We start from the raw sequence: 27819 nt of genomic DNA, 5'->3' as shown, positions 1-27819 counted from the left end.
ACCCCAAGATTCCTCACATCTCTTACCTTTGTGGAATCAGGTATGTTTTATGCATTGCAGCACGTGAAAGCCGTTAAGCTTTATCATGTATTTCGTACAAGTCAAGTTCAGTGAGAGGAGCAGATGATTGGTGTTGAGGTCAAGAGGTCTCACCATTTCCCTCTAGGACTCTCCAAATTTGCTTGCTGGATTTACAGTCTGTGTGTATATCGCTTCCTTGGCTTAGTGTGAAATTCCACAAGGCCAAAAGAGATTTGCTCCCTAAATCGATTCAACCTTGCATCCATTTTACCCCATCGTACATCCATGTTTATCTCAGAGCCTCATATTCCAGCCTATTGGTTAATTTATACAAAGATAAGGAGAAGTAATTTTATTTGGCCATTCCATCGGGTTTTTATGGCTTTTACATTTACTTTACTTTGAGGTGATTTGATGTTTGCAGTTTTCTTTGTTGCAAACTTTGTGCATTGTGTTTTAGACCATCCTTCATTTACATATGGATTTATTGTGTTCATAAATTTGGTTGCAACTTCCTGACTTGTATCCCAATTGGTCTTGATGGTTCTTCTGTCCATCAATCTCTGCTATTTTTTAAGGACGTGCGAGAACAATTATGGAGGCAAACTTGGTGAATGGTTTGCCCCTACCATCTGTGGAAAAAAAGAATAATTATATTCATTTATTCTCAATTATATTCACTTGTTGCGGTGTATTCACTTGTTTGTACTTTTCTTAATTAAACACAGTTTAAAATAAGGTCTTACTTTTATACCCCCTCCACGACGGTCTTTTGACCTCCATCGTGATATAAATGAATATACCAGTAAAGTAGAATTGTCTCAGCTTATTGTCTTACTAAATATTATGTGCTTTATCTCACTGAAACACAAATAACCAAGACTAGTATCTCCATTGATTAAATGAAACTGCCCAGCTGCTGAAGAGAAGAACACCTTGCTTGGCGCCTCATTGTCCAGCAGAAATCAAATATAAACTGGAGCAAACATCTTGCTGTCTAAGGAAAATTAAATAACTCTCCTGACTTTTGATGGCAAAGGTCTTGCTCGCTGCATGGAAACAGGCTGGGTGTTTTGAGAATGCATGTTGAAAGTACTGACCTCATGTATCCCTCCACCCTCTCTCCCTCTCTGCCTTTCCTCCCTAAACTTATCATCCTTTCTTCAAGGTTAACACTGCAAACTTTTGCCATGAGTGTCTTATTCTTTCTCTCCACCATTCCTGGCTCCAGTATAAGAGGGATTGCTTTGGGAAACTTTTTCGTGAAGTTCATTTGAATGCTTCATTGAATCATTGAATGTTCTTCCTCCGTATATAAGAAATTAAAGATTCTCTTTTTTTATGCTGAACTTGAGTGGAAATCGAGTTCTTTTCCACCACAATTTGGCGACAGTGACAGGATCACAAACCCCGGAAGGGCTGGGAACAGCACCGTCTGCCATAACAGCAAGCAAGTGGCCACAAACTAAGATGTTTGCTCTTACTTCAGATCGGATGCTGCATCTCTCAGCTAAACAGGTAACGTAGTACTCCATTAATAGGAGAGGTATGCAAAGGAGAACCTTTATTGATCGGCCGAAGAAGCGGCCAGTGTCCGCAAAAGGAACAGGATAGGATTCTGGGCATTCAAATGTTTTGAAATAGGGGTTGAAGGCCTTGAAAGGAAATGGTTGAAGGCCCTGGCATGCTAAAAGGGGTTGGAGGCCCGTGAAGGGGGAGGGGGCTAGAGGGTCCCGGAGGGAGGGGTTGAAGGCCCTGCTCGTTAAAAGGTTCAAGTCCCCAATGGGGAGAATGAATAAGTGTAACGAATGTTTGTTGAGTTCCCTCTTTTGATTTTTCTGTTTGTTTATTGTGCTTTCTGTGAAAATGTTGCAGCGTTATGTGGAGGTGTTGCAGTCACAAATCCTATATAAATCCTATAATGATTGGAAATGTTAAGTTTTGTGTTAAGGATATAATTTGGGTGTTCCAAGCTGGAGTGATAAATTGTTACTGAAGAGCTAAAGCATGAAATTTATTGGGTTTTTTTCAAGCACAAGTTGAAAGAACTGTCTTTGTTTTAGTCATAAGTTGAAGGGATAGAACACTTGTATATTTGTATTTATATCAGATTTGTATGTGTATTGATTTGCATGTAGTACTAAGTGTTGTATTATTTGAGTAATTTCATTAATTGAGTGTTGAAATGGAGCATGGATGTGTCCAGTAGATTTCACTGGAATAATACATGCTCTGTTGTGTATCATGAACTGTGAAGCTTATGGGCAATGATTAAGCACGGAAAGTGGAGATAAGGATTGGTCGTCACCGTACACTGTGAAGACTCTGAATGAGGTGAGGTGCACCGCCAATTTCAGAGGAGGTACAGTCACGTCAGATTCCTCACACGCCATTGCATCTTCAGCATTTAAACAAAATAACTGGGTTTATGGCTTATATTGAAAGACAGAGCCCTGGCGCTATAATGTGGTCTCTGGAACGTGCAAAACAAATGCCATTGAGTGCATTTTAAGATCAGATAGAGGGGTAGTGTATGTGAATTCGATTTTGGTGAACATCTGAATTGGAAGCGATTGTGGGCTTGATAAGGAACTGAAGATTACTGTATGATGTCATAATCCTACATATATTGACATGAATGTCTTTTTAGAAATAATATGGCAACAACTAAAGCATGAAGTGAAATGGACATTCATTGAGCAAAATAAAATGAGTAAAACGATCTCAGCAAGACAGTTTGAGGACAGATTACTCGCATGAACAGCCGAAGTTGTGCTCGGGAAAAAGCGATTGAATGTAAAACTTCAGACACATTTAAAGCAGCCTGTGTTTGAACTTTTCTGTTCGTGGTTTGGAAGCTGCTTCATGACGTAGAGCAGAGAGATGTTTGTTGTGTGCGTTGTTGATCCCTTCTGTTTGCTATTTAAGCATGAATACATATCATGTTTGATACTTAAAATATCGCTCAGATATGTGCACATGTCTCCCGGTGCATTGCTCAAAATGATGCATGAATGGAATGTGCGAGAATCCCCCACTCGTGCTGTGGTTAGGCTGTGGGTGTCAGAATGGATTAAAGCTCGGGCTTTCTCATTGTGTGAACGGTCGCACGAGATAACTTTGCATGCAATTTTGGCTTTTCACACTGCATGTTGCATACATAAAAAATGGATGGTCTCCTGGGCGCATCATTTGAATGCCTGTTACAGAATAATAATAATGCACACATTATAGTCTTGGGGTAACATGTTCATCCTAGAGGTACACACACTCTCAACTGAGTTTGTGTTTGAATCTCAGCTTAGCTATAAAACTGGAATCCATATGTTTTGTAGGTAGGGAAGGGCATAAATGTGAGTGCCGTCCCTTGGATAGATGTTGTAGTGTCCCATGCACGAGCATCAAAGCTTTATTTATGGGGAAAAAAGGAGTGGGTGTACTCGGACATGCTGTAGAGTGGGAAATAAGATGGATTTCTTTTAACTATGTGTTGATGTAAGGTGTCCGTGACCTTCATGTGGAGCCTCTCCACCTCCCACTGTGGATGGTGGAGTGTGACACAGTTGTGGGGGTGGGGGGGGTCACTGTGTTGGAATTTCTGTTTGCCATGCTCGTTGACTTGAGAGACACCGTGTTTCCAAATTTTGATTTGACTCGTAACCGTTGTACTCAAAATGTGATCGAAATGCAGAAATGTGATTTATAATAATTTTAAAGTGTTTTGTAAAGTGGTTGTACATGATTTTTGGCACCTTGTGATGAATGAGGATTCATAACATCCACCAGCTGTCCGGTAAAGAGTGATCATCCTGAGCCTCGTCCTGGTGGCGGGGTTGCTCTCTTCATCAAAGACTCTATTCCTCAATCTCCATGCACTGCCCTCACTCCCCCACACCCCCAGGAATACCTTTGGCTACGGCTTCCCCTCCACTCCCACCTCATGTTTATATGTGTACTGTACCATCCACCAAACAGTGATGACTCCATTTACAACTCACTATCCGAAAACAAGGACCAGCTTCTATCTTCTCATCTGAACTCTCGCTTCCTCATATGTGGCAACTTCAATTGTCATCATGCCAGTTGGCTGGGTGTGGGTACCTCTCTCAACTGTCATGGCACTACAGCAAAAGCTTTCTGCGACTCATTGGGACGAACTCAATCGGTCAATTTCCCAACCCTGAACTCAACCAAATTTCCCTGAAAATATCTGCTGTTCTTCCTCCGCTCCAATCGGTTCTTCTGACCACGTGCTTGTCAAAGTGGACATCTCTCTGGGTATTATCAGAGAACCACCTCAGCGCCGTTGACTCTGGCATTTCACTCAGGCTGACTGGCAGGGTCTCCAAGCAGCCATCAAACTTCCAGACTGGTCTCCCATCGCTACTTTCTCCAACATCAACTCATCCTGAGAATTATTTCAAAGAAACTTGCTCTCCCTCATGCACAGATTTATCCCTTCTCTTCTTCAGTTGTCCTACCCTTCCTCCCGCCCTTGGTTCACTGAAGCTTGTGGCGAGGCAGTTGTCCTGAAACAACTTGCCTTTGCCTCATGCAATGCAAACCCAACTGAGGGTAATCTCAGTTCCTTCCATAAAGCTCGAAACAAGTGTGTATCTACCCTCAGGAGAGCCAGAAAACAACATCTTTCTATGCTCAAGTCTGAACTCTCAAACCTCTCTTGCTCCTCCAAATCCTGGTGGCATCTAATCAAATCTGTTCCTGGTGTATGCTCCCCCTCCATCCCCTCCCTTACCTCAAATGGCCGCACTGCTGATGCCGCACGTGAAAAGGCTGAATGCCTAAACTTGGTGTTTGTGTCAAAATCTCATGTCCAAAACCCATCGATTTCTGTACCCACCTTAAAGCCCTGTCACACCTTGACGGTTTAGCCAGCGTATGGCAAGGTATCAAAATGTATGCAAAACGCTGGCGTACGCTGAACTATTGATGTTTTTCCCAGTTTTGGACGTATTCATAACGAGTTGGACGTATGCATAACGTATTAGTAATGTACAGAGAACGTTTCAATCACATATAGAAAACTTATATCAACAAATGCTGAGCGTGTTGTCGGCATTCACAACCTATGCCCAACGATAGTGTAACTTATGCATAGCGTGTAGCAGCGTATCGCCGACGATCACGTTGCGTAGGCGATTAATAGGCTGCGGCTCGACGATTCAAATCATAACCGCACGAGACATCGAAGTGTGAAGCCGCTGTCACACCTTGACGTTTTAGCCAGCGTATGCCGACGTATGAAAAATTTGCCAAACCAAGATGGCACACATCGAATACGTTATGGGTAAGCTTTGTATACGTTAAGAGCACGCTGGCATACGTCGTAGTACGCTGGCAGACGTCATCATACGCCGAGTACGTCGAGAAATTTTCAGCATGTTGAAAATTTCTCGACGTACTCAGCATATGACACGTTCCGCATACGCTGGCCATAAGTTGTAGGCACGTTACGCGATCATTGACAAAAGTCGACACATTACTTGTAAGTTACTCATAAGTCGAAACAAGTCGAGGTAATGGATAGCGTCAGTGTTCCAGACTCCCTGGTTTTTTTTTTTCTTCGGTATGACGGTGATGTTGACACTTCGATTTCTAGTGCGGTTATGATTAAAATCGTTGAGCGGCAGCCTATTAATTATATTATATTATAACTGCACTAGAAATCGAAGTGTCAACATCACCGTCATGCAGAAGGAAAAAAAAACAAAAAAACAGGGAGTCTGGAACACTGACGCGAACCATTACCTTGACGTGTTTCGACTTACGAGTAACTTACAAGTAACGTGTGTTGACGTGTGTCAGCAATCGCGTAACGTGCCTACAACACGTTACTCATAGGTTAGAAATAAGTTTCGGGTACGCTAAACATTACCTCGACGTGTTTCGACTTATGAGTAACTTACAAGTAATGTGTGTTGACGTGTGTCAACGATCGCGTAACGTGCCTACAACTTATGGGAAGCGTATGCGGAACGTGTGAGTCATACGCTGGCATACGTCGAAAAAATTCAAGCATGGAAAATTTGTCTAACAGCTCGGCGTACAACGACGTATGCCAGCATACTACGACGTATGCCAGCGTGCTCTTAACGTATACAAAACTTACCCATAACGTATTCGACGTGTGCCAGCGTTTTAGCCAAATTTTTCATACGTCAGGCATACGCTGGCTAAATCGTCAAGGTGTGACAGCGCCTTTACCCAGTCACACCCAACTGTCCCTTGACTTTGTGGCCTTTTCTTCTGACAAAGTGGAGAGCTTGCTGTCAAACCTCGACTCAGATTCTGCAACTGGTCGAGACGGCATCAGCCCATGTGTCCTAAAAACCTGCTCCTCGGCTCTTGCTCACCCTCTCTCTCTGTTCTATTCACCCTCTCATTTGCTCAAGGTCATCTGCCATCTGCTTGGAAATCAGCAAACATTACTGGCTTGCATAAACAAGGTGCAAAAACATATGCCTGCAACTACAGACCAATCAGCCTTCTCCCAATCATCAGCAAGGTTATGGAATCCATTATCACTTCAGACATTAAATCCTTCCTCTTCTCCAATGGCTTGATTTCCAATCATCAATTTGGTTTCAGACCAGGTCACTCGACCCTGGATACGCTGCTTCTGCTCTCCCAACAATGGATGGAGGTCCTCAATGCCAGACATGAAATCTGAGTCATATCCCTGGACATATCACGTGCGTTTGACATGGTCTGGCATCCTGCCCTTCTCACCAAACTCTCTTCCTATGGTATCCAAGGTCATCTGCACTCTTGGCTCGTAGACTTCCTCTCCTGTCGCAGTCACCGTGTGGCCCTAAATGGAGTTCTCTCATCCACTCTTCCTGTCCAGGCTGGAGTTCCTCAAGGCAGCATTCTGAGCCCTGTTCTTCTTCTGGTTTTCATCAATGATCTCTCTGACTCTCTAGAAAATCCGCTTTATCTCTTTGCTGATGACTCCACCCTCTGCCGTACCATCTGTCATCCCTCAGACCTGCAAGCAGCAGCTTCTTCACTCACTGCAGATCTGGGTAAAATCACAAACTGGTGCAACACGTGGAACATGTCTTTCAATCCAGACAAATCTCACACTTTCACGAAGTTTCTCCGAAAGAACCGTTTGGAACTACTCCCCCCATCCACTTTCTCAACAATTCTCTGGAAGAAGTCCTTTTTTTTCAAGTTTCTGGGTCTCATTATCTGCCATGATCTTTCCTGGGAAAGCCACATTTCCAACCTGGCCTCCAAAGCCAGTCGCCGATTGGGAATCCTCCGTCGTGCAAAGTCCTTACTCGATCCACCTGAGCTCCTGACCACATACAAAGCTTTCTTCCGCAGCCTGATGGAGTATCGCTCTCCCCTCTGGGCTGGTGCTCCTGCCTCCCACCTTTCTCGGCCCCACGCTGTGGAAACCAAGGCATTTCGGATCATTGGTATCTCCCCGATGAGGCTGAGTCTTTGGGCCTCTCACTCTCTCTCACCACAGGCAGGTCGGTGGTCTTTCTGTATTCTAGTCTCCTCTCCGGTCTCGCCCCCCCCCCTCTCTGTCTGCGATTTGTCCCCACCATATTTCCACAGGGTGCTCAACGTCCGCCAACAACCCCCTTTTGGTAAAACTACCAAAATCATGAATCACTGCTCACCTTCACTCTTTCGTTCCTATTTTTCCCCACCTTTGGAATAAACTCCCTCACTGACTGTGACTGCAATGATAGCCTTTCTTGTTTAATTACTCCTGCCTAATTAATGTAGCAATGTGCAACCCAGCTTTGAATTATTTATATCCAACAGCACACCAGTGTGCTTTGACCTGTATTGTAGTGATGGACCAACAAGTGATACTCATGATAATGTTTACATTTGTTCTTCATCAGAAAGGTGATTTTCACACACCTGTTTCCCAGGTTGGTTGTCATATACATTAACATGGGGAAGAGTTCGCAACTACTGGAGGTTGTGTATGGTACTGAGTTAATTACTTTCAGACTCAGCTCATAAAAATAAAGGAATTCATTGAGAGCACCAAAGATTTTTTCGTATTCATTGTGTCTTTTCTCCATTATAATTCATTGTGGTATTCGAACCTTCATGTTTATTTTGGTTATAATTAATGGGTTGATTATAGACTAGGTTCCTTTGGTATTTGAGTTGTACTTGGAGGGCTTCTTTTTGTGATGATTTTGTTTTACTTGTCTAATCAGCAGATTAAGCTTATTTTAAATTTAGATTCATTATCAGTTGAAGGTTTATGAAGTAATTTTTATATAACCTCATCTTGTGCTTGATCGATTTTGGCAGCCCGTCAGTCATCTGGCATTCAGTTTAATATCAAGTTTGTTTTGGAATTACAATTTGGGAAACCCTTATCAAACAAGTCTCATAATCTTAATTTAAATGTACTAGAAGCACCCGCTCACCACGGGAGCCGTCAAGAGGTCATGTTATTATATTTATGCCTATTTTACTCCAAGGGGTCCCAGGATTACACACCCAAAACATGGTTGCGATCGGTTCAGCCGTTTTTGCGGTACCTGGGAACAGACAGACGGATGGAAGGTGAATTATAGTAGGATTATAAGCCACATTGGGGTCTTCAAGTCACAGAGTATTCTCCCAATTTGTTTTTTTCTAACTCGCTCTTGAATGTTTTGAAATTTGCGGAGTTATTAGAGTACCCACCTAACCAGTAATTTGGAACACAGGTAAATGATTGGTTCTATCATAGTAAGGTACACTGCTGGTTATTGGTAACTTGTATTGATTGATTAATAAATTATCAATTACTGTAGCTATGGACCTCGTGACATGGGTTGATCTATTAATTTAGGGTAGACAAAAGTTATGAAGAATTTAATCGAAATAAGAAATTGAGTTGAGGTATTTACATTATATTGAAAGAGGGTCTATGTTATTAAATTGATCGACAGATTTGTTAATATTATATATGAGGAATCACAAGCTAACTGTAAGGGGAAAATCAATATATGAGGGAAATCAGCATGGTACTTACATAACCATAATGCAGAAATAGAAAGAATGATGACACAAAACAGCAATTATGAAATCAATTAATTGAATTAGGAATTGTACCATGTATTGCAATTTTGTTGCTCTCACTGATTAGAAGCTGGTACTGGCCCAACTGTAATTTAAGTAAAATGCCTCCACAATTTGTATAAAGACACACAAAAAAACTAGAGGGGGAGCACTCGGTAGAGTGCAAAACCTCCGCCACCAATACTGCTAGGTCACTCAAGTGAACCTGATATCCTATTCATTCAATTTGACGTCAACAGAGATCACAGAGTTATAGTTTGCAACTTTCCATTTTACTTTTAACTTTTACATACTCAATTCATTCGTCATAACTAGATTCCTTGAGACAAATTGATTTTACATGGGTATATCCACCTGAAGTTCCAAAATCTGCCGCAATTATAATTTTGGCATGTTTTTTGTTGGAAATCACTTATATAACATGTATAAATGCAAAAAAAATTCGAAATTTTGTTGAAAAAAATTTGCAAAAATTTTTTTTTTCTCCAACAATTTTTTTGGGGGAGGGAGGTTGGAAATCACTTAAAACATGTAGAAATGCAAAAAAAAAAATTCAAATATTTTTTCAAATTGGCCGCCATAGCGTCCATATTGGATTTTGGACCAAGTCCAAAATCTAATGGCATGATCCTTGGACCAGACCTAACCCCCCCCACCAAGTTTCGTAGAAATCCGTCGAGGAGTTTTTCCGTAATACTGTTCACAAACATACAAACAAACAAACAAACAGAAAGGGGTGAAAACAGTAACCTCCATCCATCTTTGACGGTGGAGGTTAATAAACCAGAATCATGCTGAGTGCAGAAGGCATTAGAGAAATAAATGTTCAGTAGAATTTAATAATAAATTTAACTCTGCCACCAAGATGCAATTCAGGTCGATCAAACCAGAGCAATAGCCAGGGAGATATGCAAAGGAATCAGCAACATCCTGTGGGAGGAAAGTTGGATGTTTGAAGTCCACACAGTTAGGGACAGGGGAGGAAATGCTGTTGACATGAAGGGGAATTGATGGTTGAGTGCAGACAACCTCTGCAAACTGGACTTCTCAAGATTCCCAATCTGGATAGAAGGAAAAAGACATCATGGGAAGGGTGAAATGAATGGTTGTTGAAAGCACAGAGGAAAGTCGTGCTGCAGCTATGGGTGAGACTTAATGGACCGAGTGTTTAGGAGAAGAATACAGGAAAAGGCTCGTGAAGAAGAGGAGGAAGAACAGGAAATGGTGAAGAAAAAAAAGAACAATAATAATATATCAAAATGAAGAAACACGTGTGGTGTTCCTGACAGAGAAATAAGGAAAGGGAAGAATCTTAAAATGTTTTTAAAGGCTTTGAAAGGAAGAATTGCTTCATTCAATCAAGAAAGATTCATTTTAGAGATATTGAAAAAGGAAGGGATAAAGAATGAACGAGAGAGTTCATAGAAAATGTTACCCCATGTAATGTTGAAGTATTTACTTCGATTTAAATAAAATAATGATTTTAAAGAACGCTAAAAAATTCCAGAAGTTTAGTGGTATTGAGGTTGTCTTTTGTACCACCCTTACACACCACCCTATTTAACATGTTAAAGTACTGCTAAACGGAAGGGTTTTGAAAGTGCAAAGGTGATTTGTGTTACACAGTATTCAAGAAAATATAATTCTTTTTAAATGAAATAAAGATTGTAAAAGTTGTATAAATAAAATAATTCTGAACTTTACCGCTGTTAATGCAGTGTCTACAACACCACCCTATCTAACAAGTTGCATGAGTTATTTGTGCCTGTTGTTTGTGTCCTTTATAACATCCTACAACACCACCCTATCTAACAAGTTGCATGAGTTATTTGTGCCTGTTGTTTGTGTCCTTTATAACATCCTACAACACCACCCTATCTAACAAGTTACATGAGTTATTTGTACCTGTTGTTTGTGTCCTTTATAACATCCTTAAAAACAGTAAGTTTCCTGTTTGGAATGATTTTCAATTTTGTTTGACTGCCAGACAGGCAGACAGAGTAAAAATATTATCTCATTCCTCTCTGTACATACGCGATTGGAACGAATTCAGAGCCAAAGTATGGTAAAACGGCAAACTTGTCTTCCTATTCATGTTCTGATTCGTGTTCAATACACAATTCAATTAAAATAAATTTTATTCCTTGATCATAAACTGATGTTTACAGACAGATAGACGGACGGATATGTAACAATTGCTTAACCCTGCTTTTCACTTTGCATGTGTGGGGTAATGAAGGAAGGAAGTACAGGCAGAAGGAGTTTGTGATTTTTTTTCGGTTTTCTTTTTTTTAAGCATGGAGGGGTAATACAATGAAGTTGAGGAAGGTGATGAAAGGTCAACATTTGGGAGAAAGAAGGTGGAACAAGGCCTGAGGCAGGGTTGACAGACTTTGAATGGAAATCATACTTGATTTTCAGCTTCATATCACTACACTTCATATCACTAATTAGCTTACTTGCTGATGTACAAGTTATTATTTTGCAAAATATTTTGATCGTTTATTCTGTTGCTATTATTCCCACTTCATCCTTGGTGTAATAAGTTATAGTTTGACCAGATTATGTGAACTGTTTTGAACCAAGTTGTTCAATATAAGATTCTACCGAGTTCCTGCATCGAGTACAACAATAGAGGATACTACATTGGGTCCAAGAGAAGAAAGAGTTACCATGCACACCATTATGCAGAGATACTTCATTTGCTTTGTTTCCAAAATTGAAAGAGAGAAGGAGCAAGAGCTAAAGCATGCCTCACCACCCATTTGGAAAATCTGACGCAGTCTATTTCAGCCAATGATGAACATTCATGGAATAAAGCGATCCAGTTACATCCCAACCACGATAGATTGTAATTGTGGGCTGAAAGGAGTGTTCCAATTGTATCAAAACAAAAAAATTCAATCATTCAAGAACTACCTCGTGTTTTCCAAACCTTTTCCATTGCCTGATGGATCTCCAATTGAACTCAACATGACCTCTCCAGATGCCAGGCAATGTGAAGTATGTGGGTTTGCCAAGCCAGTGCACCAGTACACCTCTGTTGGCTCCACAATCTGTGATGTACATACATCTCCATAATTAAAACAATGCAATAGGCAGAGATGGAGCAATCTATGCATATTTGTGTAAGTTTCACAAGCATTTGCATCACACAAATATTGTGTTGAAATCGAACCTATGAGAAGACTTATACTAGCGATAGTACTCCATCACTTGTGGCATTTTGGGGGAGGGGTGGGGTTGGGCAGATTAATAATGTGCCTATAGCTAGTAATACCCCCACCCCCCTCCGGGATGGGTCAGTAAACCAGGTGCACCTCGAACATGCACAGGTGGAAATCACAAATCATCTCCCAAACCTCGCAAGTGAGGGGAGGAGTATTTTGTACCCATGACCTGAGCATAGGTGCCACAAGCACGTATTAAAAATTGGTGGAGCTCGGCCAAGCCATTTTCAATTCTAAAAGGTTGAAATACACACACACACACACACACACACACACACACACACACACACACACACACACACACACACACACACACACACACACACACACACACACACACACACACACACACACACACACACACACACACAGCATTATGATGAGAGGAGGGGATGTAAGATGAGGAATGAACAAACACAGACAGAACATTCACCTTTGGACTCGACCAGAGGTCGGCAACCTGCGGCTCTAAAAGAACTTGAATGCGACTCCCAAGCCCGATCAATAAAATACCCTTTTTCTCATAAATTAATTTTGAGAAAAATATATGCGTGTTGTGAAAGGATAAACTAATACTTGAGAACTTTGGCAGTGATAAACAGGAAAATACATGTGATTACCGGCAAATTATGTGAGCAAGACTTGTACATTGTGCTCTCCGCATCGCCTGCCCTCCATTACCCGGTTATTTTTTGCCATCTTGTCAGCAATATTATTGCTTCAACCCGTTTTGCAGCCTCCGTTTACCATTAAAACCACACTTCTAAAAAGTTAGCGACGCCCTGATCCTCAATGGGCACAGGTAAGTGAAATAACCACAGGTAAGCACAGGTAAGGCAGGTAAGTGAAAATCCCTTAATGAACGACTTGTATCTAAATAACAAATGAGATGATATTTTGAGAACTCCCCCTTCAACGGAGGGTGCACGTGCATGTGACGTCACCACATTTGCTGTCCGCTGTCTTGGAGTACCAACAAACAAAATAAAACTACACGTGCACTGCATCATTGTATTTACATTTGTTAAAATAAGTTTAAATGGTGAATTTTTGCTCATTAATTTGTTGTGGCAATTGTGTCGATAGGAAGGATTGGTCATCATATCAGACTGTCTACGGCACAACAATACAAGGATTTCGACATGGAGGCTTGACTTGCAAGTTATGAGGGATGTTCAAGAGGGACTCAGAATGAGATTCTCACGTCCAAGAAATGGTGCGTGCGTGTGTGTGCGTGTGCGTGTGCGTGTGCGTGTGCGTGTGCGTGTGCGTGTGTGTGTGTGTGTATTGTTGTTCCATATCTGAACTAGATTGATGAATACTGAGACTCCATCAGCATTTTGAGTCTTAATTCTTTTCAGGAAACAGAAGTTTGCATCATTCATCAATGGTACTGTGAAGGTCAACTGGGAAATGGCTTCAAAGAAGAGGAAAATTGAAGAGGAAAACAGAGAATTTCAAAATGAATGGACTGAATTCTTTGCATTCATATCAAGTTCGGGTGGGCTCCCTTTATGTCTCATTTGCCATGAGAAATTCGCCAACAACAAAAAATCCAATCTTGAGCAGCATTTTCAAAAAAAAATTACCCCCGGTTGGGGGTGACGGTCATCTCTGAAGCTCTGTAGATGTGGATCTCTGATCGGCTTAGAATGACTTCGATGTCGTCTTGTCTTTTGGTTCAACGTACAGACGAAAGCCCGGGAGTAAAAAGGATAGAAAACCTCAGAAATCAAACTACATTTCTGAGTTATCCGGAGATAGATTTTGAAAATGGTTGATTTGGAACATTTATGATCAATGTGTCTTCAAAAGGATAGAAACCGGACCTCAGAAATCAAATCGCATTTCTGAGTCATAAATGGCGGATGGTATTTTGACAATGGATGATTTCACAAGTTTACAGCATCGGTGACCTTGACATTGACCTTCAATCAGGTCTAAAGTCAAACCGTCATGCATCACTCATCGACCCCTACCTACATACCAAGTTTCATCAAGATCGGGCGAATTTTTTTTGACCATATCACATCGACAATTTTTCCAACTTTGAAGACACGTGACTCAATAACCAGGACGAATTTAAAAAAAAACCGGCCTGACCTAATTTAGATATTATTCCATATTATCAGAATCCAGAGAAATTTCGAAGATCGGATCACAAACGGCGGAGGAGATCAATTTTGAAAATGGACGATTTCGCAACTTTGGAGTGGCCTTGAACTTGACCTTCAATCGTGTCAAAAGTCAAACCGTCGTGCATCACTCATCGACCCCTACCTACATACCAAGTTTCTTCAAGATCGGGCGAATTTTTTTTGACCGTATCACATCGATGATTTTTCCAACTTTGAAGACACATGACTCGATAACCAGGACGAATTTCAAAAAACCGGCCTGACAAAATTTAGATATTGTTCCATATTATCAGAATCTGAAGGAATTTCGAAGATCGGATCATAAACGGCGGAGGAGATATATTTTGAAAATGGACGATTTCGCAACTTTGGAGTGACCTTGACGTTGACCTTGACCTTCAATCCGGTCAAAGGTCATACCGTTGTGCGTCCCTCATCGACATCTTACCCACATACCAAATATCAAAAAAAAATCGCAAGAAAAAAATGGGGACGTACGTACAAACGTACATCGAGACCGGTTTTATTAGGTCATCTCTAACGAGATGACCTAAAAAAACACGTTTGCCGGAAAGTATCCAGTTGGAGATGCCAGAAAGAACCATGGAGGAGCTGAAACACAAAGCAGACCAAAGTAAGAAAACATTCACTAAATGGATGACATCACCGGGTAGCACAACTACTCTAGTTATGTGGCAACTCAAGAAATTGTGAAACGAGGAAAGCCGTTCACAGATGGTAAAAAAAAATATATAAAAGAGTGCTTTATCAAAGTCTCAGAGCAGCTGAACAGTGATTTCAAAAACAAAAACGAAATTGTTCAAAAAATTAGAGACATGCCATTGTCTGCAAAGATGGTGAGGGACAGTACAGTAAAAATGGCAACAGACATTACCAGTCAGCAGATTAAGGACATTCATTAAGGACAAATTACCAGTCGGGAGATACAAATCACCAACAAAGTAATGGCAAAAGGGTTGAACCACCAGCAGTTCTGTGAACTTCTTGAAGAGGTCAACTGTCAATATTCTGACCTTCTTCTGCACAACAAGGTACAATGGCTTTCCAGGGGAAGAGCGCTTGTGCATTTTGCAGCCTGTCTGAAAGAAGTGAACGTGTTTATGCGGTTTAAGGGCTGTGAATATGCAGGATTTACAGATCCTCAGTGACCACAGAGATTTCACTTCATGGTGGACATCACCTCACTTTCCAATGACCTTAACAGAAAGCTGCAAGGAAAGGGAAACACAGCTCACTTGCTTTTCGAAGAGGTGCTATCATTTTAGCAATAACTAGCATTGTTTGCGAGAGACGTGGGGATAGGTTTGCTGGCTCATTTCCCATCAGTGAAACAATTCAAAGAGGAGACAAACTATGAACTTGACACTAATAACCTAAAAATGTGATACTGGAAAAGCAAGACGCCTTCGTAGGGTGATTTCAGGAATTCAGAAAGGAAAAAGGCAACTTTATCATTTGTGCTGAAACCCCTTGAAGCAGACACTTCTACGCTCAACTTTTTAGCATTTGCAGGAGTAGACCGAGCAGAACTAGAACTGGCCGATTTGCAGGACAAGGACATGTGGAGTTCTAAATTCAGAGGGTTCGTGACCAAACTCGAAAATCTAGAAAGGCACAGATCTACCCTGGCACGTCAACACAGATGGACTGAAATGCATGATCTTAAGAACAGATTGTGTTTGAAGTTTGGAATTCTTCACCGGAAACCTACAGGATTGTGAAGAGATATGCATTTGCAATTCTGTCCATCTTCAGATCAACTTACCTGTGAAAGTAGATGTTTTCAAGTATGAATTTCATAAAAAGTACACAGAGAAACTGATTGATCGAGGTGAGTTTAAAGTCCGGCTTGAAAATGAAAATGACAGTATACTGTTCAAACATCGAACAAACTCTCCAAATAAACTCCACAGCACAAATCATACGAAACTAGAATGGCACTCGGTAGAGCGCAGACCTCCGCCCCATAATGCCTGATCCACGAGAACATATCTGGCCCAATACATATTTGAAATATCAGGCGATATATCATTTTTGAGCCCCATCTCTCAATGGTGAAGAATCACCTAAAAAAAATTGAGTCGTCAGATCCAGATTCGGATCTTCATCAAAATCGAATCAATTAGTCCTGGTCACACACCCAACCTGTCCACCAAGTTTCGTCCAAATCTGTCCACAACTTTTTGAGATATCATGCCAAATATTGGTTTAATCCGATCTCTCAATGGTGAAGCATCACTTTTTAAACTAGAACGGGCACTCATAGAGCGCATACCTTCGCCGCCACTACTTTTTTTGTTCTTGGTATGAGTGTGGGGAACTGGTTTCATATGAATGGTCTTATGACACAAACCACATATCTATAATGTCATGACCCCCCCCCCCCGACTTTCGGGGGCTACGGACTAAACAACAATCAACTCACGTCGTTTTGGCGAGTCTTCACTCGCAAGCTCGGTGAATACAACGTTTCAACAAGAGAAGGTAATCTCGTTTGATGCTGGTTTCATGCAAATCGAATAAGAATTGACTGAGTTATGCCGAAAATCGCATATTTTTCAAGGTCGTGACCCCCCTGACCTTTGACCCCTAACCGGTAACAAGAGTATGGGCGTCATTGTGTCATATTGCATATCACAAGATGAGGCGTTGAATTCTGAACATTTTGGCGTTATTTGCATGCAAATTGAATAAAAATTGACCGTGTTATCGTAAAAAGACGATTTTGACCTTTTCGTGACCTTGACCTTTGACCTGAACGATCCCAAAATCTAATCGAATGCTTCCTGGCTAATAACCAATCATCCCACCAAATTTCATGCAATTCGGTTTAATACTTTTTGAGTTTTACGAATCACAAGATTACAAATAAATAAATAAATAAATAAATACACGCCGACCAAAACATAACCTTTCACAGAATGCGAAGGTAAATATCAGATCAGGATCCGGATCTGAATCTTCACCAAAATTGAAAGAATCCTTTCTTGTAACACACCTAACATGTCTCTGAAGTTTCATCCGAGTCCATCCAAAAATTTTTGAGAAATCGTGCTATATATCATTTTTGGCCCTATCTCTCAATGGTGAAGAATCACTTATGACTGTCTGGACATAACTTTGGATTGTAGGTCCATTGATGTTGAGTAATTTACTGATGTGGACCTGTGACCAGGGTTGTGGTCTACCATTTGGAGAGGTTCTGGGCTGAAAGGATGGAAACCTCAATGAAAAATGGTGTCCAGCTGATGATCCGGGCAGTTGGGAAATCAGTCGATTGCTTATGATTTAAGGTTATAACTTCAAATAAAATAGGTTTGGTAAGTACTCACCAGTCCATAATATATGTGTTTCTTTGTTTATATATGTGTGCGTGTGTGTGTGTGTGTGTGTGTGTGTGTGTGTGTGTGTGTGTGTGTGTGTGTGTGTGTGTGTGTGTGTGTGTGTGTGTGTGTGTGTGTGTGTGTGTGTTTTGTTCTGTCTGGCTTTCTTCTTGGGACTACGGTGCAGTAATTGGTCTATATTTTGATAAAAAATTCGAGTAGTCGGATCCAGATCCAGATCTTCACCAAAATCTAATCAGTTCGTCCTTGTCACACACCGAACCTGTCCACAAAATTTCATCCGAATCTGTTGACAAATGTTTGAGATATCCAGTACACAAACAAACAAACAGACAAACAAACAAACAAGAAAAAGTCATCGAGCAGAGCACGATCCATGCAAAATCCATAAAACAAATTTGACCTCAGCAATAATTTCTGGTTTAATTCAATGACCAAATATGCAAATCCTCTTCAAATTTCAAGTCAATTGGATGAAAATTGAGGATTTTAGAAATCTCACCTAAGTTGTTTACCTTTGCCTATGTTGACCTTTTGGTCGATGTTGACCTCAAAAATAATTGGCTGGTTGAATTCAGTGACCTGAAACGTATATCCTGTTCAAATTTCAAGTCAATCAGATAAAAATTGAGGGTTTTAGAAATCTCACCTAAGTTGTTGACCTTTGGCCTATGTTAACCTTTTGACGTCAAAAACAATAGAATTCTTGCTTATGCCAAGCTCTACCATGTGTTGAAGTTTCATGAGGATCGGTTTAAAATTGTGACCCGTCAGCGATAAACAGACAGACAGACAGAGACAAACACAGAACAACAAAATCGACCGACCAATATTCTTGAAAAATCTCCGATTTTGCAAGTACCAAACAAGAAAAGAGCATGACACTTGCAAAATATACCCCCTCTCCAAAGGTTGTCATGGATACATCAAAGAGGATTTATATTCCAGGTCACTGAATTAAACTAGCCAATTATTTTTGAAGTCAACATCAACCAAAAGATCAATATAGTCCCAAGGTCAACAACTCAGGTAGTGTTTCTAAATCCTCAATTTTCATCCGATTGACTTGAAATTGGAAGAGGATTTATATTTCACGTCACTCAATTCAACAAGCCAATTATTTTTGAAATCAACGTGGACCGAAAGATGAACATAGTCCCAAGGTCAACATCTAAGGTGGTATTTCTAAAATCCTCAATTTTCATCTGATTCACTTGAAATTTGAAGAGGAGTTGCATATTTGGTCATTGAATTCAACCACTAATTATTTTCGAGGTCAAATTTGTTTTATGGATTTTGCAAGTATTGTGCTCTGTACGATGTCTTCTTCTTGTTTGTTTGTGTGCAGGATATCTCAAAAAGTTGTGGACGGATCCGGATGAAATTTTGTGGACAGGTTCGGTGTGTGACAAGGACGAACTGGTTACATTTTGTTGAAGATCTGGATCCGGATCTGGCTACGAGAAATTTTAAGTGATTTTCACCATTGAGAGATAGGGCCAAAAACGATACATAGCACTTTATCTCAAAAAGTTGTGAATGCATTCGGATAAAACTTGTTGGACATGTTAGGTGTGTGACAAGGAAGAATTGTTTCAATTTTGGTGAGGATCCGAATCCAGATGTGTGAACTTTTAAGTGATTCGTCACCATTGAGGGATAGTGCTAAACCGATATATAGCAAGATATCTCAAAAATTCGTTGATGGATTCAGATGAAACTTGGTGGACTGGGTGGGTGTGTGGAAAAGATTAATTGATTTGATTTTAGTGAAGATCCGAATTCAAATCTGGATATGAGAATTATTGAATTTTTAAAGTGATTCTTCACCATTGAGAGTTAGGGCCAAAAAACGATGTAGTTTGTATAGTTTTTGTATACTGTTTTTTGTATACTGTTTGTATAGGATGATATTTCAAAAATGTATTGGGCCCGATATGTTCTCATAGTCCTGCAGCGTCGTCTGATATTTCAGATCAATTGTTCAAATTTGCATAAAAGCACCAAAATTGGTACACATGTAGAATAATGTATTCCGAACAATTCTAGATATGGAGCCACCCGAGATTGTGCCTTGGTCAGCTTCGGCGACCATTTTCCAAAATGGCCGTCATTCTACTTTAGAGAAATTGGCTATATGCTCTTATTTTCTTGCCACACGTAGCATGATGCGAGTGTCCACCTCTTCTTGACCGCATGGAGCCAGAGAGCTTTCATCTTCCTGCCTTGGAAGGCAGATGACTGCTTCACCTTCAGTGACTACCAGCTTCTTTGCCTCGTCATGGAAGGACTGCACCAGCACATCGGTCAGGAAGGTGAAGAGCACCACCTTGTTTGCGTCGACACGTAGGAAACTCTGCCAGTTTCCTGGTATGGCTGCGGTGCTCACCACGCGCCTTCGCACCCCTTTTCCTCGTTTCTCCCTTGTCGCCGTCTTCAAGGAGCCATCTTTGTAGCTATCCCAAACGAGGTCGAGACGTGAAGCACGACGCAGCTGCCCCTCGACGTATGAGATGAAGACTTGGTGGGCATATTCTTCAAATGTCTTGGCAGTGCCAGGCTTCAACATCTGCATGATGACGGTGCCATCAAAGACAACAGAAGTGACAGCAGGTGCATCAGACTGAGCTTCAGCAATGCCTTCAAGGCACACCAGCAAGTCGCTTTTGCTACCCAGGTGTAGCTTACCTGCATCAGATAACACGGGAGGGCATGCTTTATTTTCATGACGGAAGAACTCGTCCAGGTTCCCATCGCGGTTGTGGCAGCCTATGTAGAGCCTTGCAAATAAGGCCATATCATTCTTCACAGATGCTTCCTTTCCTTTGGGTGCTTTTGGTCTTCTGTCTGTTCCGAAGAGGGGGAGTTTGTTCCTCTTTATAGGTTCGTCAATAGTCTTGGTTCTGTCGATGAGGCAATCCTTTGAGTATGCCTGAAACTGTTCTTGTCCAATCTGCTTGGCAGTGCGAATTGTTTCAATCACTGCAGGATCGGCAATCTCCTTGGTGTCTAGGACCAGCAAATCTGGACTATCCTCCTTGAAGGGATTCCCCAGCTCTTCAATGACAGCCACAAGTGATTGTACATCTTTGGCAAATGCTTCCTGTGCACGCGGTGTTTCTTCATGGTGACGTATCTACTCATTGGCATTTGGATGCATGTTCGCCTCCTCAAACTCCATGATCACTCTGGCCACCTCGGGTCCGGTGACCATCCAGAGCCTCGGAGCACTGGGATTGTCCGTCAGGCCAACAGCACCTCCGTCACCCTTGACACGGGCATTGTTTTGTTCATGCGCTTGGTCAAGAGGAATTGCTGAGAATGCCCTCTTGGTCTTTTGCACTGTGAAGTGGCCTGCCTTGAACTCATTGTAGATCATTGTAAACCTACAAAGAGGATAACAATGACAGATATCCCATGTTGTTAAAGTAGAATGGTTCTCTTTGGCAGCCATTTGCTAAAATGGCCGCCAAAGCTGACCAAGGCAAAATCTCGAGTGGCTCCATATCCAGAATTGTTCAGAATACATTAGTCAACATATGTACCAATTTTGGTGCATTTATGAAAAGTCGAACAATTGGTTTGCTATGCTGCAGTACTATCATGGATCAGGCAGTACGGGACGGAGGTATGTGCTCTACTGAGTGCCCTTCTAGTCTGGATATAGAATCGGATCTTCCCCGAAATCAACTCAAATCGTCCTAGTCACACACGCAACCTGTCCACCAAGTTTCTGCGGAATTCATCAATAACTTTTTGAGATATCATGCTGTGTATTGTTTTAGTCCTATCTCTCAATGGTGAAGAATCACTGAAAGTTGGCGTATCCAGAGCTTCACCAAAATGTAATCAGTTTGTTGTCACACACCTAACCTGGCCACCAATTTTCATCCAAATCCGTCCACAACTTTTTGAGATATCCTGCACATAAAAAGACAAACAAACAGACGCACATGGGTGAAAACATAACCTTCTTCCACCTTCAGTAGCAGAGGTAAATATGGGTAACCTGACAATGTACTGAAGAAAATTTAATGGCCCCTTTCATTGATACCAACTCAATAAACATGTATTGCATTACAAATCAATGTGTGTGTCATTGTCCTGTTATTCAATTATTGAAATAGAGTTTACGTGCATTGCAGCTCTTTAGGTATTGCGTTTTTCACCAAATTTGAAAAAAAACGGCTCTTCTTGTTATTTTGGTCGCTGACCACTGGACTTGACCCTTTCACAGCCAAAACGATTGTTCCAACCTCTGCCTGCATTGGGCTGCAACGTTGGTATGCTAGTTGGGTGGACAGTGAAATCATTAGTTCATTAATTATTACGTTTCCTCATGATAATGAATGAGGGCAGGAATTTGCTCAGTGTATCATCACACAATGACCTAATCATGCAAGAAACATGGGATCTTTACTGCCCCAGTGAATGCTAACAAATGGAAAACCTGGCTTAAAATACCTCCAAAGGTTGGCATGCTCAATAATGTTCATCCTGCATGCAAAGCACCAGGGTGATAGTTAATAGTCAGTTTGGAAGTCAAATCCATATGAGAGAGCTCAAAGACAACTATGCTACCTCAAAGCTATAATGTCAACCATAATGAGATGATACACACAAGTAAATTATCTAATCGAGAAAAAATAATATTTATAGGACAGTTGCAATTGGCCACAGAAGCCTCTTCTTGAGTCAAACCATACCGGTATACATGTTGACAACTTGACATTCTGCAAAGGAGTGCCACTGTTCAAAAAAAAACAAAAAACGTGTTAATCGTGCAAATGGAGATCCGTAGGATGTTACCACTTGCCTTATGCAAAGAAGGAGAGCGGGGGTTTTTCCCGGTGTCGACAATGTAGATGCGCGAGGAGATGAGAGAGGGCAATATGAGCTTGTCACGTCGCTTGCTGTGATCTCCGTAACAACTACTACAGGCATTCCAGCCACTATGATGAAGTTCATCACGGATGCAGGGCATGGGTAGGCGATGAATAACCTATCGGTGCAGCACAAATTATTTAACCATTGGATTGTGCTCAATTATTGCAATTTTATCTCCGAAGCAACAAAATACAAATGTTCCATTCATTGAGGAACAGCCAAAAGTCACAAATTCTTAATAATGTCAAAAAAGAGTCATTGTTTAAAACTTCACACCAAATTTACAAATGCTACAAAATAGTTGTATTAATTACCTGATAACCTTCAACAACACATTTAGTCACTATATTGCCAAACAGAAGAGAAAATAGGTGAGAAGATCGACCCCGGAAACTATCGACTGATTCATTTGCATCTTCATACGGCTAAAATATTTGAAATTTTAATGAGTGAACAACTCTTTAAATATTAAGAAACCAGACTTCATAGAACACCTTACCCCGTGCAGTCTTGAGAAAAATAACATGGGAAGGGTCTTTTCGACTCTTCCTTTGTGTTTCCGGGCACCATCTATATTTCCTATGAGTCACTATTTTGTCTGATCTCCATATTCCCCCAAAACTGAGAGCATGAGTGGCAAATTTGTTTGGTCAAGATGATGTAAAATGGTGCAATTTTTTTTTGGAATTAACAAAGTTTTTGGAATTAACAATATGATGATTTGTGTTCGATTGGGTTCAGACGAAACCGCAACAAAAGCGGATTGCCGACAGGCTCACTCAGCCAATCTTGCTGACAGATTTGCAGCTGTCATGTCTCAGACGCTGATTTACACTAAATTAACTTTCATGGAGATATTTTTATCCCATACCCGCTGGCTGGCATAACTGTAGTTGAAAATGCAGCCTTAACAATATTATGTGCAATCTCAAGGGTTTGTCAGGATACACCCATTTCAAGCAACAAAATGACATGGGATCACACCACAATCACAATTGGAAAAACGTTAATTTTATTATGAATTAAGTAGAATTGCCAAATTTTATTTTTCTCTTTCCAACAATAATTAAATGATTCAGAAAGGCTGAATTAAAACAGTGGTTTGATCATATTTTTGGAAAACTCATCCATATTTTTGATTGTTTTCATCATATTTTTGGAAAACTATCAACCAAACACAAATAACCCAAAATAAATTTTGGGTAATCTCATATTTTTCTGTTTAGGCATTACCTTCTCAAGGAAAATGCAATTGCCATAATATTGTAAATCATCTGCCAAAGATTACTGTGGATGACTGTTCATCAAGTGGCCAAATACATTTCAAGGTGCAAAAACAGGAATAAGGTTTTGCCCAACTTCCATCCGTCCACCCCCCCCCCATCCCCCCTGGCCCCTCATCCATGTATTTCCTCCACTCAAATATTTTTCTTATAGCAATACATAGATTCAAAGGTGAGTTACAAAGTACCTGGGAGTAATATGGTGAACCTGGTTTGACATCTACGGTCGCCAGGTAATCAGGCTTGTCAATCCCGGTGCTTCTATAAATGCAAGGCAGGTATATGATCTCTTCCTTTGGACCTTGGAAAAAGGCAGCCAAAAGAAAATGCATAAAACAGAGTGAAATCAAAGTTGTCAATTCAACTTTAGTACAAAATGGTGAAAAGGTTTAATATAAATTTTAAAAAGAAAATTACTTTTTTTAACCTTACATTTTCTTTTGTTTGTCGACCTTGCTTTCTGTTGACCACCTTGTTCAACAGACTCTGCCTCTTTGACCAGGTCTTGCTAAATTTTGGTCTTGGTAAATCCATCCCTTTCTCCCCTGCCTGAAAATCTTTCCCTTTTTCCTTTCTTCCTTCTCAAAACGACTTCAAATTATAAAAATTAAAAGTCATTCACCACATTCATCTATATTAATATTTCGGCACGCCCCTTTCTTTGTTCCACCATCAGATTTTTGTTACTGCATGAAATGAAACAAGATTTGGCACATATACTAATGATATTATTGTCTTCCTTAAGAGGCCCCTCAAAATTCGCTTTCATGCATTTTCACAAATTCCAACGGATTCCATTCAAATTCGGTACGATTATGGCTTTTGGTCCAACTTAGGTCATTGGCTATAAATTTTTCCATAACACTTCCGATATTCGAAAAAAATCGATAAATCGATATCCCTTATGGGATTTTCCATTCAAATCCACTCAAGTTTAAGGCCAACGGGGAACGCAAATTTCCACTTTGCCCTGGGCGCTGTTTACCTCCGCTACGCCAAGCTGTTAGGGTTAGGGTTTGGGTTAGTGTTAGGGTTAGGGTTAGCTACCCCAACACTAACCCTAACCGCTAACCCTAACCGCTAACCGCTAACAGCTATTCAGGAAATTTGCAAGAAAGCCCGGGCAACACCGGGCTTTATTGCTAGCCCGAGCAATGCCGGGCATTACTACTAGTTCTCAATAAATTCAATCCTGAACTTTACATCCTCTCCATGTATTTTTGACTACAAAATAGTTCCTCTCCCTCTCACCCGATTAATTTAAACCTTTTTAAATGGAAATTTTAAAATGTTCATTCTTACCACATACTTGCTTCCAAATATCTTTCGATTTTTCTGCCTTCCATTCTCCCCTTATTTCCATCCCTCTCCATCCTATCCCAAAATAGTCCCTCATCCACCATCTTATTGATATGATGCTATTTTTCTCTGTGCCTTTAATCATCATTCCTATCCAAATCCTGTATGTCTTTATCTCTCTGCCTTTGGAATACGCAAATCAAACTCTCCTTCTACTGTGTGTGTGACGATGGTGACAAATCCCTTCACGTTCGTTTCACATCCAGCCCTGGGTTCCCCGACACTCGTTCCAGGCTAGAGTCCATCTATACTAGGAGTAGCCAAAATTTGCTGGTCATGTGGGCCATAGGCACCATTTTGTTTTGTATCCCTTGATAGCTCATCCTTCTTTTTTTAGCTCACCTGGAACGCAGTTCCGGGGAGCTTATGCGATGGCGGATAGTCCGTCCGTCCGTCCGTCCACAAATACTTGCAATTTCTTCTCTGAAACTACACATACGATTTCGATGAAACTTTACCACAACGTTCATCACCATGTAGCGAACAAAGTTTGTTCATGGCATTCAAAAAATAAAAATAAAAATAAAAATCGGGCCCTTAGGGGGTCTACAAGGGTTTCCGCCCCAAAATAGGTATTTGCTTTCTTCTCAGGAACTGCACATACAATTCTGATGAAACTTCACCACAGCCTTCATCACCTGTTATGTACCAAAGTTTGTTCACGCCATTAAAAAAATTTGTGTCGTTTCCACCAACCCCCCCTCCCCCTCCCCCCCCCCCAAGTCATTTCTCCCAATGGCACGTCTTCCCTTCTGGACTTGGTAATGATGAATTTTCCTACAAATGTCTCCTGTTCCTCTTCCGCTCCAATCGAGTTCATCTGATCAAGTGCTTGTGAGAGTCAATATTGCTCTGGCTATTGTCAGAACGCTGCCTTAGCACTGTAGACTCCATCAGTTCACTCAAGGTAATTGGCAGTGACGGCAAGCAGCCCTCTCATGTCAAGATTGCTCCTTCACCCCCCCACAACTCCCCGTCCTGATATTAAAACTGCCTGGGAATCCTTCCACAGAAGTAGATTTATACCATCTCATCGACAACTAGAATACCCCTGTCAGGCTGAATAGCTCATGTTTTGTATCCCACTGCAAGGTCAAATCTGAATCTCGACCTGAACCAAAATCGAATCTGCTTGTTCTTGTTACCTGACCAACTCAGTCACCAAGTTTCGTCATTTTGGCAATTCATCCCATGTGTTCTTCTCCCCTTCCCCTTGATCTCACTCTAACTCCCGTCCCCTCTCAGTTTCCCCAGTGTCCCGCCCCCATATAATAAAAATATTTCTCGTCAAAAAAACAAGTCAAGGCATGTGGCGCACCACCAGTCATTGCAATGTTCACACTGCATGAGCTTGTCGTCTGAATCTACAAACATCATCTGACATGTCATACAGAGCATGTGGCTGGTTCCCACCCCCAGGATCGTTTGTCGTCTCACTTCTATTGTGCTGTTGGTGTTTCCCCCTTTACATTTTGTGACATTCCATTCTGTTCTAGTTCTTCCACGAGCCTCGACCATTTGTACAAAAAAGCATTTTGATTGACGACTTTACGACAGTGAAAAACAAAACATTCAACAAATGTGTCATTGAGTATTTTATCTTTTGAAAATAAGTGGCAGGACAATAAATCTGCTTTCAATGCACATTTTCTCAAAAGGTCTGAACCAAGTCTCGATTTCAAAATAAATGAGGCACAAAGACGCAGTTTGATGTCTGTGGCAAGCTGTCACAGCATCTTGGAAGTTCAGGCAATCGTCATTGGGTGTATGTAGTTTCAATGTGAAACATTCTCATTCATTCTATTCCTCATTTTGGTGATTTATTGAGCTGTACAGGATAGAAGCTGTGTTTAAATACAGAAATCCCTTGAAGGAAGGCGCACACCACGTCCCGTGTCACGGCGCACCCGAGCCCCGGATCATGGCATACTCCATACACTTCAAAGCCCTCCCACAAATTCAGTGGTACACAAGGTATTGTTAACTCCACCTTGATTACCCCACCACGCATGAAGGAAAAGTGTGGTTAAGTAATCAATCGTGTACGTACGTACATAGGTGTCTGCATTTTGTTATTCCATTTTAAATTAATTTTCTCTGCAACCGTGTGTCGGATTGACACACAATTTTTACCATTCGGGTGACGACTCAAGTATAATGTTATCTATCTATAATTCCAGGTGTGTGTGTGTGTGTGTGTGTGTGTGTGTGTGTGTGTGTGTGTGTGTGTGTGTGTGTGTGTGTGTGTGTGTGTGTGTGTGTGTGTGTGTGTGTGTCAGTCTGTCTGCGACCGCCGTTTCTCGACAACTGCCGGTCCGATCTGATTGAAACTTGCCAGAAATATTGTAGGGGCTCCGCAGATGTGCCTTTTCGAGGTTTGATGTCAATCGGACGAGCGGTTCCCAAGTTACGGCCATTTATCTGTCGACCAATGACAAGACACGGTGCTATAGACGTAACAAAT

The 27819-nt window shown here is 41.1% G+C and overlaps 1 protein-coding gene across 6 annotated transcripts in view; it reads right to left on the bottom strand.

Annotated features, from left to right (window-relative positions):
* SELENBP1 (selenium binding protein 1) overlaps positions 1-27819 on the bottom strand; it is a 155819-nt gene that overhangs the window by 44348 nt on the left and 83652 nt on the right. For all 6 annotated transcript variants that reach the window (XM_085874607.1, XM_085874601.1, XM_085874602.1 and 3 more), the window contains 3 exons: positions 24185-24297; positions 22643-22828; positions 12029-12149 (listed from right to left, as the gene is read on the bottom strand). In XM_085874607.1, the coding sequence (XP_085730733.1) occupies positions 12029-12149; positions 22643-22810 (289 nt within the window). In that variant the 5' untranslated portion in view covers positions 22811-22828; positions 24185-24297. The remainder of the gene's footprint in view (positions 1-12028; positions 12150-22642; positions 22829-24184; positions 24298-27819) is intronic.

Source organism: Eptatretus burgeri, chromosome 3, assembly GCF_056783735.1.
Source record: "Eptatretus burgeri isolate ZD-2024b chromosome 3, Ebu_testis_v1, whole genome shotgun sequence".
In the NCBI taxonomy this organism is placed as follows: Eukaryota; Metazoa; Chordata; class Myxini; order Myxiniformes; family Myxinidae; genus Eptatretus; species Eptatretus burgeri.
Note: the sequence above shows the minus strand (reverse complement) of the source record. Positions and strands in the feature narration are given on the sequence as shown.